The 20010-nt window shown below is 47.6% G+C and overlaps 1 protein-coding gene across 3 annotated transcripts in view; it reads right to left on the bottom strand.

The window, feature by feature from the left end:
• Positions 1–20010, bottom strand: part of ASTN1 (astrotactin 1) — a 222469-nt gene that overhangs the window by 37376 nt on the left and 165083 nt on the right. For all 3 annotated transcript variants that reach the window (XM_028732343.2, XM_028732345.2, XM_077928222.1), the window contains exons 10-14: positions 19450–19587; positions 15278–15428; positions 8768–8934; positions 5872–6066; positions 5008–5135 (exon numbers count right to left, since the gene is read on the bottom strand). In XM_028732343.2, the coding sequence (XP_028588176.2) occupies positions 5008–5135; positions 5872–6066; positions 8768–8934; positions 15278–15428; positions 19450–19587 (779 nt within the window). The remainder of the gene's footprint in view (positions 1–5007; positions 5136–5871; positions 6067–8767; positions 8935–15277; positions 15429–19449; positions 19588–20010) is intronic.

Here is a 20010-nt window from a genome sequence, read left to right on the forward strand (position 1 = left end):
TAAACCACAGACATGCATAAAATCTATTAAAACCATAACAATAACGGCAACAAAAACAGCACAGCACCAGCCCTTTCATTAAAAGCAATCAGCTCCAAAAAGCCCATTGGAACACGCAGGTCTTCACCTGCCTGAGGAAGGGCAACAAGGAGGGAGCCAGTCTAGCTTCTCCAGGGAGCGAGTTCCAGAGTCTGGGAGCAGCCACGAAAAGGCCCTCTTCCCAGGCAGGTTCATATATGGGAGCAGGGCCTTTCAGATATAAGCTTGGACATAAGCACATGACCTCTGCTCAGAACCTCCCCCCCCCCACACACACACTGTGATTGTGCTAAATGTATAGATTGGTCTTCAGTCAAAAGCCACTCTTGGGGCCCACCTAATTCATATTCAACTGTATCCAGCAACTATGTGAAGTCCAAGCTTGCTGACATCTCTGTGGCAGGCCAGATTGCGCTCCTGGCAAGGCAAGGCAGCAGAGCATTGCTTGATTTCCAGGTTGGCGGCATCACTGCAGAGCAGGAGCTAGGCCAGCTCTGAGAGCCAATCAGCAGCCTAGGCTGGCTCCTAGGGTAGACTTCCAGACCAGAGTGAAGACTTACTCTCCTTTGATCTGTGGATGAGCTATAAACAGGAGCCCAGTCTGCTGCTCCACCGGTGCTCCTGCCCCCGTGACTTGTCCACCCACCAGCTCTCCTTGAATGCTGGTTTCTTGTTAATGGGGCTGAGGAGGAATTTTACACAGGGCCCAAATTGGCCTGGGATTGTGTGGTTTTTGCCTTCCTCATAGCAGAGCTGGGTTTAAACCAATTATTATATATAAATTTATTGTTCTATCCAATGGCTACAACATTCAGCAAGAGTATTAATAAAATAATAAAGAGCATACATCCGTAATATCAAAATCTGCAAAAACTTTGCCAGGTTCCTGAGCATTAAAACACAGTTTCCTTTGTGCATCTTTGACAGCACCAATTCTAATATTATTTTGCCTTTTTAAAATCCAATTTGCCAACATCCATGATGGAAGAGAGAGAAGTTACCAGAGACACCAACAAATTCAAACCCAGCTCGATTTCAGATTAAACTCTGAAAAACCACAACAATTTATAGTGATTTTATCTAACTCTATTTTCCCTCTCTCCCCCCCCCCCCCAGAACCAGCCCTTATAGGGCCACTCTGTGCACTATTGTGACTCAAAAGAAACCAAACCATTTCTGCCAGGGTGTGCCTGCTTGCTTATGTGAACAAAGGCTTCAGAAAGCGATCTCTTAGGGACAGGCTAAACAGGGATGTGGGTGGCACTGTGGCTTAAACCACAGAGCCTAGGACTTGCTGATCAGAAGGTTGGCGGTTTGAATCCCTGCGACGGAGTGAGCTCCCGTTGCTCGGTCCCTGCTCCTGCCAACCTAGCAGTTCAAAAGCACGTCAAAGTGCAAGTAGATAAATAGGTACCGCTCTGGCAGGAAGGTAAACAGCGTTTCCGTGCACTGCTCTGGTTCGCCAGAAGCGGCTTAGTCATGCTGGCCACATGACCTGGAAGCTGTATGCCAGCTCCCTTGGCCAATAAAGCGAGATGAGTGCTGCAACCCCAGAGTCAGCCACAACTGGACCTAATGGTCAGGGGTCCCTTTACCTTTACCTAACAGATCATGAGTGATGTCTTCCATCAGTGGGCGGATTCTTGCCCCATGCTGTGCCAGCTCCCCATCGACTATTACCAATTAAAAGTTGTGGCCATTTTTAACCCATTCACTGCCTCTTCTCTGCTACTGCTCCTTGTGCCTGCCTCCCTGCATAAATTCTCCCTCTGTGAAGCTGCTGGATCTGGAGGCATGCACAGACGTTTTCCATTTGAATGGGTCTCGTGCACATAGAACCTGCAGTGCCCTAGAACCTGACTTGAAGTTCTTGGGTTTCTCAGAGTGAGGCTCACTGCCTTTTTTTCTAGAAAAAAAAAGGTGCCAGTACTCACTGACGGCTCCCGCCCCGTCCATCACACGCTAGGCAACCAGGGCGCACACAGCCAGCAGCAGGGCACAGGGCACAGTGGGGCAAGTAGGACACACATCATGTGCCACTCACTCTCACGCTCTTCTGGGAGTGGGACTCGTGCACCCCAGCCAGCCCTGGGGGTGCGACGACAGCAGTCAGGCTTTGCTCATGCCTTTGTTGGCTCCCCATGTGGCTGAGCATCTCTGTGGTGGTGGGGAGGTGCTGGTACTGTGAACCGGTGAGTACCATCAGAAAAAAAGCACAAGTGAGGCCCCCATGGTTCATTAAAAATGGCAACATTCTCAAATCTGATTTCTGTATCTCACTGCGAGTCCTCTTTAGTTGGCTGTTATGCTTTCCCCTCTGCTGCTCCCCTGGGAGAATGCTTACCTTTTGGACTTAACAAACCTCCTTTCCTGGGCAAGCAAAGCAATTAATGTGCTACATAACGGCCGTTCACCTTCACCCAATTTCCTGGGCAACGGCAGCCCAGTTGCTTTCAAGCAGCCAAACTGGTTAAAGCACTTAATTCAAGAATATGGCTAATTAAATGTTGCTTCAGACTGCAAGAAATAAAGAGGCAGGCAGGTGTGGGGCAGGAGCGGGAACAGGGGTGAGCGGGAGGCAGCGCGAGAGGCTGGAAGGTGTGGAGGTGGAAAGGAAGCACTAATTATACTAAAGGAAGGTCTGTGGGTCAGCAACTCTTCGGTAATTAAAAATACAACTTGAAAGGAGCTTGCTTGTGCTTGTTTCTTTTCTGCAGCCCAGTCTCTACTTCTGAAGATAACAAGCCTCCCCCCTACTCTCTGCCCCCCCCCCACTTTCCTGAGAGGCCTGTCCCAAAAGCATGGCCCCACCACGTTAATTTCTCCACTAATTGCGTTTTTAATGAGCTGTCTTCCACACACAGCAGGCTGGGCATTTCCCATGGGCTCCCAAGGGGCAGGCACAGCCTCAACTCATGCCAAGGGGTGTGGGCATAGGCACTCAGGAGCTTGTGAATGCCAGCTGCAAGGGAGGAGAAAGGGGCTGGATGGTGAGTGGCAACGCTCAGTCCCTCGAGCCAATGTTGAACGGGGAGCCGCCACATTCATTCCACAGATCCCCTCCGGCCCTCACCCATAAAACAGCTCAGCCTCTCCTCTAAAGTAGCCCCTTGCTGCAGGGTTGTATGGCAAGTTGCCGAATGCCACACCTTCTGCAGCTACCCCCTTACGTTCTCCAGAAGCACTGACTCCTTCAGTACCTGGTCTACTACGCATGCACACACACCAGCAGGATGGGGGAGGTAAAGCCCCGAAATCATGCACAGAAACAAAGCCTTCATTACAGTACATCCTATGGGATTTCAAGTGCTGCCTTTCTCAGGAGCAAGATCTTATTGCACTGTTCTTGCTCCAGTTCATTTCATTATCTCATTCCTACTAATTTGTAGCGGCAGTTGTTTTTGAAGCAGTGAGCCCTGACTGAACTGCTTCCACAGATAGAGGAACATGATAGGAGATAAGGTATTATTGCACCTGAAAAACACGGTATATGAAAACATTATTATTATTATTATTATTATTATTATTATTATTATTATTATTAATGTATGCCACCTTTCATCCAAAGATCACAGGGCCGTTCACAACATAAAAATGAGAGCACAAAATACATAATGCTTCTTGAGGAGTGGTTTTACCACTGCCTCCTTCAAGCAGGCAGGGTTTACCCCCACTTGGTAAAGGTAAAGGGACCCCTGACCATTAGGTCCAGTCCAGTCGTGGACGACTCTGGGGTTGCATGCTCATCTCGCTCTATAGGCCGAGGGAGGCTGTTTGTCCGCAGCATGTGGCCAGCATGACTAAGCTGCTTCTGGTGAACCAGAGCAGCGCATGGAAACGCCGTTTACCTTCCCTCCGGAGCAGTACCTATTTATCTACTTGCACTTTGACGTGCTTTCGAACTGCTAGGTTGCCAGGAGCAGGGACCGAACAACGGGAGCTCACCCCGTAGCGGGGATTCGAACCTTCTGGAACATAGGGAGGCACCTTACAACAAGTCAGACCACCTGCACTCTTCTTGGTCCTATGGCTCTTACAGCCTTTGTGGAAGCAACAGATTTCCGTGCAGTTAGCAGGTTCCCTCTCCTTAGGAGTGGGCATTTCAGCACAGGTGGGGGTTCTGTTCCTGGCCCCCGTGCACATTGACAGAGCATGCATAAGCCCGCCCCATCCTTGTTATACCCCCTTCCTTCCCTTTTCCAGGTCCAAAAGGACCTGTGTGGTGATGGTCACAAATCAATTGGACTTACACAAAATGGCCACCACCTGTACCTAGGCTTTGAGATTGACACAGGCCCCCTCCGGAGTACCTGGAAGAACAGAGAGGGCCCTGGTGCCTTTGAATTGCTATTCACTTCAGCACATTCAGGTCCTGACCACATTAAAGTGACTATCTCGTCTCTGAAGTGATTATGGAAAAAAACAGAGGACCTCCTTACTCAGCACCTCTGCTCCCTCATGCACATTCGGAGTAACGCCTGATCTGCTTAGACTGGTAAATAAAATCAAGCATTTATTTCCTTTTTAAAACAAAAAAACAAAAAAACCCTTATGACCAGCCAGCAGGAATCAAACTACCTCCTTTCTCATGCACCATCTGCAGAGCAGTTTCTTTAATTATTTACATTTTATTGAAGTTTCATGCAATCAGCAAAAAGAGCATAGAATCTCTCTCCTACACACGCACTGAACACACACTCAAATCATATTGCCCTTACACTTATCCATATTACCTGCTTCAAGAAAAGGGTGTCCAAAGGGAAGAAGCAATGAAATAAAATTTCTCAGAGGCATATCTGATGCAGTTATTATGTTTTGCTACCTTTCTTGGCTGCTTTCTCACCTGCACTATTCTCAAAATTGCCCACAACAAAATTTTAAGAAGTAACTTGATACTGCCCTGTGCAGCTTTTGAGACTAGACAAGAGGCTGGATGGACACGGAAGAACTCTGACTGGCATTACTCACCGGTAAGGAAATCTGGGTCAGGGGTAGGCTCAGAGAGCTCCTCCTGGCACTGGTTCTCTAGTGGAACAGTGGCCAACACCAACCCATCTGGCAACTGCTGCTCCAAACCACGGGCAAAGTTATTCTGCCTGGAAAAACCCAAGAGAGACAAGTTCAGAATCTGCGAAACAACAGGAAAGGTTAGTTCAAAAGACGCTGAGACGAGAAGAGCAGCCCTCTCTACAAGAGCAACGCGTGTCAAACCAGCAGCGGTGTCCTCCTGGCAGTGCCAAGACTCCATTTACAGGGATGGGTGAGGTTGGTGCATGCACACCTCCAGGGCCACGTTGACCTCACTGCCGCCACCATAACCATCCCAAGAGAATTGCCACTACCAGCAACGAGCAGGCCATGAATACGTCATCCTGCAAACAAGTGGGCAAAACTCTGCACTGCCGACTGCTCTCTGATAGAAGATGAGCTCCTCTTTTGTGGTGGTGTCAATGCTTGAGGCAGAACAGCTAGAGCAGAGACGCAGATGGGGGTGGGAGGTTAAGCATCCCTGTTTCCGCTTCTCCGCTGGAAATTGCTCTTTCCCTAAAACGTTTCTTATACGCAGCCTCCATTCTTATTCTGCCCATCAGAATTCCTCCACAAGCTTGTCTAATTATGGGCAACTGCCCTGCTCTGGCTAAGACACTCATCTTGCTACATTTGCCTCCCTCCCACCCCTATCTTCTCTCACTCCCCTCTCCTTTGTGAAGCTGCATATTCTAAGAACTGAGAGGCAGCCCCTTTTGCAGTTTTGCATATACTGTAAAAGCACAACACACACGGATACCGCTGCATAGGCAACTAAAAGAAGAGCAAGCCTTTATCCATCACCTGAACGTCCCCTTCAGCACCTGCCCAGGTGCCACCTCCCGTGTTTGATTGTTGTAACCATAGAACATCTCCCCAAAGAGAGTTTGGTTCATGGGCAGCTCCCGGCTCTCTTCACAGTCGCCACCCTCTGGACACGACTCTGAGATTAACTGGCATGACCGACCATCTATGCCTAGCTTGTAATCTTCGATGCATCTGCCGTGGGAGGGAATGCAAGGGACACGGTTACATCTTGCTGTGAGAGCTGTAGAAGGGCTCTGGAAGCGTACTTTTCACAATAGAAGAACCCATCCACAAGTAATTTGCTGCTGCAACGCTGTGGTGAGACACTGTGTCGGAGGATCTCTCCGACGATCTCAGAAATGAAATCATGCTATTCAGCTAGAGAGCGAGAAAGGTTAACACTATAGGTCTAACTCAGCAGTACGTCTCCAGCAAACCCTTTCCACACTGACTTATGTGCTAAGAAACTCCTGCATGAGGCAGATGATTCCAGGGCACGTCCCAACCAGTGCTTTTCTTCTAGAAAAAAGGTCCCATTACTGCATACCTTTGCATACTCCCAGAAAAATTACTGGTCCTAAGATGCATGATCAGTTCACATGGACCTCACTTTTGCCTCATGTGAAGTGAGAATGAAACTTAGAATGCACACCAAAACACACAATCACAGCTTTTCCAGCATGTTGCATTGGAAAGATTGATAGAGGCGGGCAAACTGTCTAGTATGAAATGTTGAGAAAAGTTTAGGAAAGTAATGCGTGAGGTATTAGGGTGTGTCGAATTTTTTGACTTTCAAATTCCAAAAAATGAAAGGAGCTAAAAAGTTGTAACATGACTTGGGAATTTTGGTTAAATTTATATACCCGTATTTTTCGCTCTATAACACGCACCCAACCATAACACGCACGTAGTTTTTAGAGGAGGAAAATCTGTAGGCATGCCACCCGTAGGCATTCCCTCCATAACACGCACAGACATTTCCCCTTACTTTCTAGGAGGAAAAAAGTGAGTGTTATGGTGCAAAAAATACGGTAATTTAGTTTTGCTCTGTAAATAAAGTGTGTGTTTATTTGCTTGTTAATCAAACATAGACTTACCAAGCTAAATGTTGTCCAATCACATAATAGCAAATTTGAATTCCTCACATCATAAACCATATTTAAAAGACCCCTCAGTGAATAAATTTCACCTCCTAAAATGACGCATCCTAATGAGGTGTTATTTATAACTCACTCCAGCCTCTCTGACTGAGGGAGTCACTCCCATACCTCTGATAGGTAGAAAGCAACCCACTCATCTCAGAACTATACAGGTAAGGATACGTATGAAATTACTCCTCCCAACTATTCTTCTGGATTTAGGCATTCCAGATTACTAAATCTAATTTCCAGAGCAGTGCTGATAAATCAGCAAGCACCATTCTTCTAATTTGTTAAATTTCTGAATTTTGTTCAGGCCAGGGAGCTTTCACAATTTGCTATGTTTCAGGCCATGTCTCTTGCCACCCCTTGCAGGATCTCAACATGCTTCAACTTTGATCGAATCACAGCAGGCAGTGGCGTAGCGTGGGGGGTGCAGGGGGGCCCGGCCGCACCGGGTGCAACATCTGGGGTTAGGGCAAATCCACAGGTTAGGGGGCGCAAATCCATGGGTTAGGGGGCACAAATTACTTGCCTTGCCCCGGGTGCTGACAACCCACGCTACGCCACTGACAGCAGGAAAACGAATCCTCTAGACCAGGGCTTCCCAAATATGGGTCTCCAGCTGCTTTTGGACTACAATCCCCATCATCCCTGATGACTAGTCCTCTAGCTAGGGATGATGGGAGTTGTAGTTCAAAAACAGCTGAGGACCCAAGTTTGGGAAGCCCCGCTCTATACAATGGTATGCCCTCCGTGAGATTCCCCTGTTTTCTTGATCAATGCACCCAGGCACCTCAGTAGCTGCAAGAAGGCAGGGGTGCGGGAGGACACAGGCAATATTTGCCAAATCATTCTTAGAAAATTTTAGGATCTTTCCTGCTTATAGCACTTATGGCAGAACAATGGGGGACAGTGAACAGAATGGAAAGAGTGAAATGGGCTCTTCCCAATTCCTGGGAATTCTTCCAAGGAGATCCCAGCATATTTAAGGTGTGACCCAGCCTTCTCTGCCATTGCAAGATTCAGTTATTTCACCAAATGAACACACTCTGTACAGCAAAGTGTATTGCTACCGTATCATCATTATTTCAACTTAATTAAGGACTATGGGCAGTAGCCAACTAACAAGCCCCATCAGGACAAGGATTTGCTCTTGTGCAATGGGACTCCCCCCTTCCTCCTGTGTGCACCCCATGCCCTCCCCATATCTGCTCTGGAGGGTTGGGGGAGACCCAGAAGCAGTGGCGTAGCGTGGGGGGTGCAGGGGGGGCTGGCCGCACCGGGTGCAACATCTGGGGGTTAGGGTTAGGGTGCGCAAATCCACGGGTTAGGGGGCGCAAATCCACAGGTTAGGGGGCGCAAATTACTTGCCTTGCCCCGGGTGCTGACAACCTACGCTACGCCACTGCCCAGAAGAGATTTAGGGAGCATGTCAGGAGAGGAGAGGGGGAAAGCCTTGTTGCAGAAGTGAAAATCTTTGTGCTAGTGAGACATGTTACTCAGAGCTGCTTTGGATGCTCAGCGCTACTATGGAATAACCACTAGCTTGTTGTTTTGAAGAGAAAGCCAGGAGTAACTGAGTGCTACAAAGGGAGTTTGAAGTGTAGATTAGCAGCATAGCAGCTATAAATGGTGCATTTAATACCGAGAAAAGAAAAATAAGCACAGCCAGACTTACAAACACACAAATAAAGTTCAACAAAAGATGTTCCACATTCCTGGAAGATACCAAAGACGTTTGTGGAACTCACCCACAGAACATAAGGATATTGTATAGAACAGGATCTTCTGGCAAAGGCACCATCTGCTGCAGGCAGAGCTGCTCGCAACCACCATTGAATCCGTCCGAACAGTCCACACCAATGTGGCGATCGTAGCAGCCAGTGCCATCTTTCATGGGGCTGAGGCCAGGCGGACACTAGCATGACAAGAAAGCACAACAGCACAAACCAGCTTAGCCACACACAGGAGGTGGGAGATTGCAGAGCTCTTGCTTTCTGCTTCGCTCGACACAAAATTGTGTTAATGGCACGCAACAGCATAATCGCACCTCCGCTGGCTGCCTTCCAACAACAACCGTACAAAAACAAACTTCGCTGCATCTCCCATCTGGGCAGTTCAAGGCATCATGTTTAGTGAGAAAAACTCAATTAGAACCCTACTATTTCTCTTTTGTTTGAATCAGTGGCAAGATCTGCAGTGTCTTCTCTGCTATTTCCTTGATTCTCATTTCTTGGAACTGATTCCGCTTTCCCCCACCCTTCCTCCTCCTGCTCCTCCTCTCCCACATTCTTTCTACTAGATAATTCCACAATACCATTCACACTCCAGGCTCATAACCTTAGTGTTACATTCCTAATCTCAGTTGTAAAATCGCATCGCTTTCATCTTTGTAATAATACCTGCAACTATTGGCCCTTTTCTCTCATTTGATGTGACTGAGTAGCTTGCTCCCTTCCATTATTTCTCACTTCAACTGTTTTAACACTTCTTCTTCTTGCTAAGTCTTCCTATCTCCTCTAACTTGGGCACTGTGTCTTCCTTAGCCTCAGTGCAATCCCGAGGAAGTGCTCCTCTATTCGGCGGGTGAATAGGCAATCACCCCATTCATCATCACCCTCATCCAGGCTTTCTTCATAGTTACCCGGGAACTATTGGATGCACTAGATGTGAGGAAGTATCTCTGTGTGTGCATGCGCACGTACACACACACACACACACACACACACACACACACACACGACTGGATTCAGGATGGACTCAGGTTCCTGCAGGGATTGTGCCTCTGCAGACTGATGAGAGAGTTGTACCTTTAACTGACTTCAGTTGTTTTTAGGCGAACAATGTGCTTGCGGTGAACTCTGAACTGCATCCATCTCTGGTTACTTGAGGAAATGGTCATGGTGCTACCTCCATGGTCAGACATCTAAGCAACTGAATCAGGAGCCCCCAGTTATCCAGGGACTGTTTCCCTAGGCTTTCCAATTCGTTTCAGTTTTTGGATTGAGATACGGAACACAAGAACAACTTGGAATGCAGTGAGTTAAAGAGCTATCCAGCTCAGAGAAAATACTGTCAAGAAGGTTCTTCTTTCAAATGGAGCCCTTTGAGGCACACAGTGGAAAAAGTCACGGGCTGCTCTCTATCCTTCTTCATGTATTTTGGCTCATGAGGTGTTAACAGAGGATTTGTTCCTGAAACGATTTCCCCCTCACAGTCCTGGTGACTGAAGCTCACACAACAAGTCACAGGTTGCTTGCTGACACTAATTCTGCAATTTCCAAAACAAACGGCCCCCTGTGGGCTCACTAGGCTCTCATCCTGCCCCATGTCGCACTTCCCCCTCCAGTGCCAGCTGGAATGCCGAAGCACAAGAGCACTTTAGGTGTTTTTACGATGCTGGCACTTGATGAGCAAGCCCAGATGTTCAGGATGATGGCAAACAGGCAAATGAGGAGCCTGGGGATCGTGCCCAGCACCTATCCCCATCTCATTGGCTTCCCATCTGTCTGACCAGATGTGCAAGCAAGTTGGGAGTGGGTGGGCAAGTGAGGTTCGTGTGCGTGTGTGTGCGCACCTCCCTCCCTCAAATTGATTTGATTCCTTTGTGGCCATTAGCAGGAACCATTTACTGTCGTACTCTTCTGTAGCTCCCACTCTTTTACATGGCCCAGGGGCAAGTATTTGCTAGTGGGTTGTGCCTCATGTTCGTGTAGCATAAGCAATAAAAAGGCAACAGTGCCTCAGTGCGATGCTCCCTGCACTTTCCCTTGTAACCTGCACCATTCAGCAGCAAAGCATGTGTTTGCTACGCTACAACATCTGCAACGCTCGGGTGTTGGATACTACACTGGTGGGGGTCACCCCCTTACATGTTCTTCTGCTTTGTCGCCACCCCCTGCTACTTCCCTATAGCCTCGTCATTTTCTTTAGATGGAAATAAGGTTTAAAACTTGTGCAAAGTGTACATCAACTATTCTGATTAAAAAGGTAAAGGGACCCCGGACCATTAGGTCCAGTCGTGACTGACTCTGGGGTTGCAGTGCTCAACTCGTTTTATTGGCTGAGGGAGCCAGTGTTTGTCCGCAGACAGCTTCCAGTTCATGTGGCCAGCATGACTAAGCCGCTTCTAGTGAACCAGAGCAGCACACGGAAACGCCGTTTACCTTCCCACCGGAGCGGTACCTATTTATCTACTTGCACTTTGATGTGCTTTTGAACTGCTAGGTTGGCAGGAGCAGGGACCGAGCAATGGGAGCTCACCCCATCACGGGGATTTGAACCGCCGACCTTCTGATCAGCAAGTCCTAGGCTCTGTGGTTTAACCCACAGCACCACCCACGTCCCTTCTATTCTGATTACAAGGATGTATATACCAGATGCCTTGTTCTATATCATACTCCATCTAGCTGAGTCTTATTCTATCCTGACTGGCAGTGGCTCTTCAGGGTTTTGGACAGGGAGCCTTCCCACTCCAACCTGGAGATGTCAGGAATTGTACCCTGTGGCCTTTGCTCTGCAGACTGCCCCTAAGCCTTGGCCCTCCCCTGAGGGTGTTAAGTTATAAGAAGTTCCGCTTGCGCATTCTGAAACCATTGAGTCTGCATTAGTGGCCCACAGACAAGACAAGCCTTGATCAGCAAGGATAATAGCGTCTTCAAGGATATGGTGTGTGTTTTTGTGAGGGAATACATGGGTTTGGCTTCCTGGGAGTTGTAACTGCGATACAACCTTTCAGACTCTGCCTCCTATGATTAGGGTACTGCAAATGTTTGTGGTTGTGTTTTTTTTAACCTAAAGCAAAAATTGCACATTTGCCATTGCAGACAAGTATCCCAAACAAGAAACAGGTTTGAAAACAGTCTTTGAAGAATAAAAGGGGAGTGAAACCAAATTGTGAGGAGAAGCCATGAAGTCAGCAATGATATGAAAGCACATTAGATTTGCTCTTTAAATGGGGAATGACATGCATGTGGTGTGCAAGAACAATTGGACACTGCAAAATTCTCACCCGTGCTTTTGACAACAGCAAAAAATATGTCTCAAAGTATGCTGTTTTCAAGTTGCACCAACTGTAAAGAACATTTGGTTGTGGTGGCAAAATTTACCACCTTTGTGCATTTATGAGATGGAAAGCAAGACCAGGAAACTTTTAAGTCCTTATGCACCTCTTATATGTGTCAGAATTGCTAAAGAGACATTAATCCATTTAAGGACTTTTTGCTGCTACTTTAAGAGATTATATTAATTGCTTAAGGTTTTTATTTGTGGATTTATTTTATATACGGATCATCATATTGTATGTTTTGTTGTAAGTGAATGAACTGTGTTTTCACGTGTTTCACAATTTTATTCATACCTATGTATTAAATGTCCTGAATATGTGAAGCCAGAGGAGGTGGAATTAAATGGGGACATTCTCTTCCCCTCTTTCACTCCCTTGCTCACTCCTTCTGCTCATGCTGCTGCTGTCAGCAGTCATTTCAGAGATCTCTGTGCAGAAAGTGTTCCACCTGCTGAACCCCCCCCCCCCCAATTCATCACACATCCGACTTTGGCACAACGCCTCTCCCAGTGCAGAGCAGGTGCAGAGGAAAAGCATCAGCAACGGGACATGTGCAGCAGCTTCACGGGCGCAGTTTGAAGCAGATGGATTGCTTTCCACCTATCTCTCCTGGGAGTCCTTGTGCAAAAGGGTGCAGTGAAATGGGCTGCGGGGGCGTGAGAGCAGGTGGGGAGGTGGAGGAAGGGAACATCTGCCACAGAGCAGTTAGCAAGCATCTCCTCCAGAGCATTGGGGGCTGGTAGATAGACAGTGGCGGTGGCAGCAGGAGGAGTGGACTCTGGAGACAGAGAATTAAGTCGTCAGGACCCGACCCCATGTGGGAGCTTCACTTATAAATATAGGGATGCCCAAGCCTGCATGGAACCTACCCACCACATTCTCAGCCAGAAGTTCTCCCACTAATCATAGGTGCACATGAACTTTCTGTGGTTTCATGGTAGTTAAGGAAAGGCTTGCTTGTTCCAGCGGGTGCACATAATCTCTCCCAGCTAATGCATAATGTAGTACATTCAGCTTCCAGGGGACAAGGAATTTAAAAAAGAAGAGCTGTCTCAGGACAGAGTCCTCCACAGATCAAGGCACCACTGACTGTGGCCTATGCAATTTGGCCTTATATTTGTTTGTTTGTTTTTGTTTGTTTGTATTATGATGATTTATAAAATTTATTTTCAAGGCATCTTATAACAAGTTAGCTAAGAACAATAACACAATACAGTGAAATAGTTTGATATGAGTGTTGCTGCCTCCCTTGCCATCAGAGGCTTCTGAAGCTCTGGAAGGCACAGAAGAGTACCTGTAAGGTAAGTCACACCTGCCGAATTTCTGTTTCTCATGCAGCTGTCAAGAAATAATGGTAAGCATCTGCATTCAAAGGGCTTCATATATGCTCTGCTCATCTCTAATAATAACTGAGTGCACATTCTTGACCACAGAATCGTTTGTCCAAATTTGAACAATAAGGATGCAAACAGAGGTTGCACCCTAATACTTTCTGAACTTTTCAGCTGGGAAGTTTGCAAAAGCACATTCCTGGCTAGCTTTCGAAATGGGAGTTCTTCCATTTTGGTGGTTTATTTATTTCAACTTACTCTTGAGACTTGTGGCACAGGGCATGACAGAAAGTGAGATAAAAAGAGCAAGGACCAGAAAAATGTCTTGCTGTGAATTTCTGTTTATGGGGAATGATTGATGGCATTCCTCTTAGGGATGACTCCTCCTAGTGGAAGGAACAGGCAGGGCCCACTAAAGCTTTTCTTCTTCACTCCAGGGGGAGGAGTCCTACCTCTCACCCAAACACCTGGCAGAGCAGACAACCCCTTGGCCCCACATCCCAACCTCAACACCCTGAACGCTGGGTTTGCATGTGCAAAAGCACTTGCTCAATGGAGCAGCTGGGGCAGGCAACACACCAATCAAGTAGAAAATGGAGCTCCCCCTTATCTAGGTTGTTTGTTGTGTCCTCAGGTTTTGGTGGCTCACCCAACCCTGTCTCTTCCACATTCACTTATTGGAAAGAATACCATCTCCGCAGCTCCAGGGGAATTTTTGCTAATATTTAAATAGCTACTGAGCAGATTGTACCAGCAAAGAGTATGACTCATCCATTCCCTTTGGCACCCACGCTAATTCATCGAAGGACTTCTTCACACATTAAAAAATACACAAATGTACTGTATTTTTCGCTCTATAGGACGCACCGGACAATAGGATGCACCTTGTTTTAGAGGGGGGAGAACAAGAAAAAATAAATCTCCCCATCTCTGCCCAGCGCCCCTTCAGCGAAGCGGCAGGAGGCGCCGTACATAGAGGGGGAGAATTCCCCCCCCCTCTTGTTTTCCCCCTCTAAAACAAGGTGCCGTTTAAGGTGCGTTCAGTCGCTTTCAGGCAGTTACCTTGGAAGCCTGGAGAGCGAGAGGGGTCGGTGCGCACCGACCCCTCTCGCTCTCCAGGCTTCAGGTTCCTTTCGACCTGCTCTTTGGGGCTGGCGGGGGGAAGCCCACCACCAGCCCCAAAGAGGAGGTTGGGGAGCAGTGGAAAGGCACGCAGTGGAGAGGCTGCTGCCATAGTCGCGTGTCACCTCTCCAGCTGGGAGAGGGTCGCGGGGCTATGGCTTCTTTGCTCCATAGGGGAAAAGTGCGTCCTATAGAGCGAAAAATACGGTACATCAAAGATGTTTTACGTGTATTCTAAAAAAAAGTGAAGTGTGGAGGCGGCAAACTTGTAGTTGCAAGAGCGTGTAACATACAGAAAGAGTGTGCATCGTACTCATTAGGAAGTCAAGTGTCATGCCAGCTTCCTACCAGGTGTGGCAAGGCAGTGTGTCAAGTCTATATTTGTCTTGCATAAGGGGGAAGGTGGGCATAAAATGGGGAAACTGTAGGGGACGGGAGACAAAGAACAGCCACAGAGCTGAAAGATAATACAAACATATGGGGCTTTGTCTGCTGCCTTGTGGGATTTCTTTGGGAGAAGAAAAGGCTACACAAATCCGGAGTGGAGTCCCTAAGATGGCTGGATGAATGGAGCTTTCTATGTGTCCTTCCAGCAACTCCTTCAGCCAATCTGGTGCCAAACGTATACGCCAAACAAATACATTGAAACCCCAAATAAATCATGTGTGCAAACAGACATTTATCTCTGCAATCCCACTTTCCCAAGAGGCAGCTGCATCCCTCTCAATAAAAAGTACACGAACCATACAACCCGTAGAATCCAATTTCCGATCTGCAATGCAGCGGAAGTTCTTGCTGCAGCCACCATTGTCCTTGGAGCAGTCCCGAACTGGCCCAAATGAATCCAGAAGAACTTCCAGGTTGTCAAAAGAGGAGGAAGTCATCAGTTCTTCCCTGCAAGGGAGAAAAATACAATTGTTAATATTCATTGTTTTAATATTACTATTCGTTGCAGCACATCAGGGTTCTATGAGCTTTAGAGCAGACGCTGCTGGACTACAAATTCCATCATCCCTGGCCATTGGCCAACAACATCTGGAAGGCCTACTATGCTTAGCAGGAGAGTATTAAAGTGGCTTAATACATGGAGCTGTGTGTCTCTGCTAAAGGATGACTGAGCACAGAGACAGGGTAGCTGCAGATGATGTGAGTTTTTTGTGGCTGTGCACAGATGACCATTTCTGTGGACCACTAGTAGCTTGAAAAGTGGAAAAATACAGCCAATTAATGTAGTAGGCATTAACTACTCATTAACTACCCATTTCTTAGTACAGGCAATGCCCCATTTGCATGAGGGATAGGTGTTTTGATGCACCATGCCTGTTTATTTTATATATTTATATTTATTTTTGTGCATTTGTGTGCTTGCATAATGCTGCAGTTTGTGTGGGTGGAGATAGGTAGCCATGTGCAGGAAGCCAAGAGTAAAATTTAAGATATTGACGGATGCCAAAGAAGGAGGTGGACTTGCCCTGCCAGACCCCTAAACTTTGTTGTGAACCATCTGCTTTTTGCTGGCTGAGAGAATGGTTGCTTCTTGAAAGCACTGAAGTGCTAGATAAATGGCAGATGAAGTTGATGGACTATATGGAATTGGCGGAAATGACTGGCAAGATCCGAGACCAGGGAGAAGAATTGGTGGAAGAAGACTGGGAAAAGTTTAAAGACTATTTACAGAAATACTGTAAAATTAATGAATGTTAGAAGAATGTTGGAATGAAGTTATATGGCTTTAGTAGAAATGTTATAAGGAATTAAGTATAAATAGATTAATAGAAAATTAAAGGAAAAAATAAGGTAAGAATGTATTAAGATAATTATAGGATAGCAAACAGAGGAAGATGGAAAGGAATTGCTGAAATAATAAATAGAAGTGGAATACAAAAAGGGAGGTGTGAGGAGGTCATTGGAAATAAGCGAATGAAAGATAGGATGTTGAAAATGTTTGAGGTGATTTAAAATTGTTTTTGTTTGTTTTTGTTTTGCTTTGTATGTGGTGTTTTTGTATTGTATTTGTATTGTTCTTTTTTTCTTTTTTCTTCTTTCTTTTTTTGTGTAATGTTGTGTTGGAATTATTTGAAAAGTAATAAATATCATTTAAAAAAAAAAGGAGATAGGTAGCCATGTGAACTGCAGCATGATGATGGATCAGGTGGGCATCCCAGGCAGGTGAGCCCAGGTGAGCATTGTGGGCAGCGGGCAGCCCACAGGTGAGCTGCAGAGGAACATCCAGGGCCGGGCAGGGTCCCCAGCAGCCCCCTTGCTCTACTGGCACTGCATGCCTCACACCAATGTCACCATTTTGGCATCTGGAACGTGAGGAGGCGAGCAGCAGCACAGCACATGTGCCACTGGGGAACTGCTCCAGCCTGCCCTGCCGGATCCTCAGTGACTGGGCCATGATGCAGCTCAGCTGAAAAGGGGCAAAGAGGTGGACAGGTACATGAGTGAGGAGGCAGAAACCCAAACCTGATGGAGTCAGGGAAGGGCATATCATTTTATGGGCTGGAACTCAATTTTGGCAAATTTCTTCAGCGAGGGGTCTATAAAAATATGTTTTGGGGTGTGAGGAATTCAAACCTGCTATTAGTTTTGTGACTGGACAACATTTAGCTTGTGATCGAAGAAGAAGCATGTAAACTTGCTTTCGGAAAACCAAAGAATTTTAATTTTACAGTGGTGCCTCGCAAGACGAAATTAATCCGTTCAGCGAGTCTCTTCGTCTTGCGGTTTTTTCGTCTTGCGAAGCACGGCTATTAGCGGCTTAGCGGCTATTAACGGCTTAGCGGCTATTAACGGCTTAGCGGCTTTAAGAAAAAGGAAACAAACTTGCAAGAACTCGCAAGATGTTTCGTCTTGGGAAGCAAGCCCATAGGGAAATTCGTCTTGCGGAACGACTCAAAAAACGGAAAACCCTTTCGTCTAGTGAGTTTTTCATCTTGCGAGGCATTCGTCTTGCGGGGCACCACTGTACCTTCTGGGAATGTCAGGTAATGCTAAATAATAATAATAACAACAAACAACAACAACAACAACAATGTACAATAATATTAATTTATTACATAACTGCAAGTACTTGGCAATCATTTTTAATGATTTATATGCAATTTTACACACATTTTACTTACCACGCAAAGCTAAATTATATAAATTTAACCAAAATATCTTTTGACTTCCCAAGTCATGGCACAACGTTTTGGCACCCCTCATTTTGGGGAATTTGAAAATTGACAAATTCAACACACCCTAGCAGGGAGGGCTTTGCAAGCTTTCCTGCACCCCCCCCCCTTTTGCTGCTGCCACTGGAGGTGGGCAGAGAGAGGAGCCAAGGAAAGGGAGCATCCCTTTTGTCCGTCTACCACTGTGGGCATGACTGGAGGAAGGAGAGAAAAGCCTGCATTTCACAAGGCAAGCTACTTTCTCCCTCTTCGTGGGGCAGAGGGGAAAGGAGCTTCTTTCCACTGCTGTTGTAGGGCGGAGAGGGGAAAGGACGTGTTTAAAAATGCAGGATTCCTTCTTTCAGTGGTGCAGCATATGGCTGCCTGAGGGGCCCTGACTGTGGCTTTTGGAGGGGGTGTGAAGCAGGCGCCCCACGCAGGTGCCCCCAGTGTGGCACAGGCCAGAGCTCCTCTCCCGGGGTTGGAGGAACCAAGACTCATGGAGAAGAGCACAGGGCCAGGTTGTACTGGAGGCTCTGCACCGGCCAGGTGCTGTTGGCTGGCTGCGCTCTCCCCTGCATGGTGTACAGGAGGCACCACCCTCTCTGGATCCCAGCCTTGCAAGGCTGCTGGGAGAGGGGGCAGCCATGCCCTAGCCTCGCCTTGCTGGCGGGGGGCACGTGCCTCTTGCACCCTTCTTGTGTTGCCCTCCCCTAATCTGAGCCTTGCAAGGGTGCTGTGGGGACGCAGCAACTGTGCACCCTTCGGTCCCAGCCTCACATGAGCCCAGCAAGACTGGGGAAGGCGGCACAAGAAGGGTGCAACAGCCAAGCTGGCATCACTCGAGCAGAAGCAGGGGCTGGACGAGCGCAGTGGGGTTCATTTGTCCTCTGCCCCTCGCCCTGCCCCACTGCCTTATTTCCTTTTGCAGGCAAGTAAAGCCTCTCCCCCTTTCCTCTGCCCTGCCCCCTGCCCTGCTGCAGGTTTTTGGAGGGTGATGCGTAAAGGGAGAGGAGGCTTGGCTGAGCTGTAAAAGGAGAGGGTTTGGCATGACCAGAGGAGTATGGCAGGGTTGGTGGGGCTGGCAAGTAATGCAAGCAGGGGCTGTAAGGTAAAGGTAAAGGTACCCCTGCCCGTACGGGCCAGTCTTGACAGACTCTAGGGTTGTGCGCCCATCTCACTCTATAGGCCGGGGGCCAGCGCTGTCCGGAGACACTTCCGGGTCATGTGGCCAGCGTGACAAAGCTGCATCTGGCGAGCCAGAGCCGCACACGGAAACGCCGTTTACCTTCCCGCTAGTAAGCGGTCCCTATTTATCTACTTGCACTTAAGAGTGCTTTCAAACTGCTAGGTTGGCAGGCGCTGGGACCCAGCAGTGGGAGCGCACCCCGCAGCAGGGATTCGAACCGCCGACCTTTCGATCGGCAAGCCCTAGGCGCTGAGGCTTTTACCCACAGCGCCACCCGCGTCCCTGTAGGGGCTGTAGCCCTTAGTAAAAGAGAAATAGGTCTCAATCTGTTGCCCAAATGGTAAGTGTGTGTCGTCTGCTGAATGTGCCCTGGCCTGCTGTCCTGTACCAGAGGTGTGTCCAGGAAAGAGGAAGAGAGAGAAGTGGAGCCACACAGGTGTCCTGGGAGACAACTCTAAGCATGAGAGTGCAGAGAGGAAGAAAACGTAGCAGCTACTAGGGTGGAGAAATGGCTTCCAGGAACCCAAGCGACCCTTTGATCGTTCTAAAGCTTAGAACAAGCACGTACCTGACCTCCACAGCATCCTCCATCACTGTCATGTCTGTTTTGCACTTGGCTGATGGGTTGATGGCCAGTTCAGCGGGTGGGATGACAAAACTTTTGCTCAGCGGCAGCCACATCCCTTCCCCAAGAGTATAGGTGAATCTGGATATAGAGAGAGGAAACCAGTTGGATACGTGGCCCAAGAAGAAGCATTCATTGTGTACATGAATCTAGATGCAATTCTCTAGCAGGCTATGACTCAGTTGGCAGGACTTTGCTTGCGTAATGTTCCCTGTTCAGTGTCTGGCATCTAGAGATAAATATCTCAAGGAAGAGGTGCTGAGGAACACTTCTGCCTGCAAGACTCTGCTGACAGTGTCTGTGGTTGAAGGTCCAATGCCTGGATTCACTCTGAGTTAGCTTTGCTTGCTTTCAGTTATGTCACCTCCTAGCCAAATCTGATTGGTTATGCAGAAAAGTCACAGTTCATAGGAAGAAGTTGGGTTTCAAGACATAAACGGTGTTGCCAAATAGGGCTGTGTGGTTGTGTGCACAAGGAGAGAGTTTTGTCAGGCGTGTTTTTTC

This window comes from Podarcis muralis, chromosome 5 (assembly GCF_964188315.1).
Source record: "Podarcis muralis chromosome 5, rPodMur119.hap1.1, whole genome shotgun sequence".
Taxonomy (NCBI): domain Eukaryota; kingdom Metazoa; phylum Chordata; class Lepidosauria; order Squamata; family Lacertidae; genus Podarcis; species Podarcis muralis.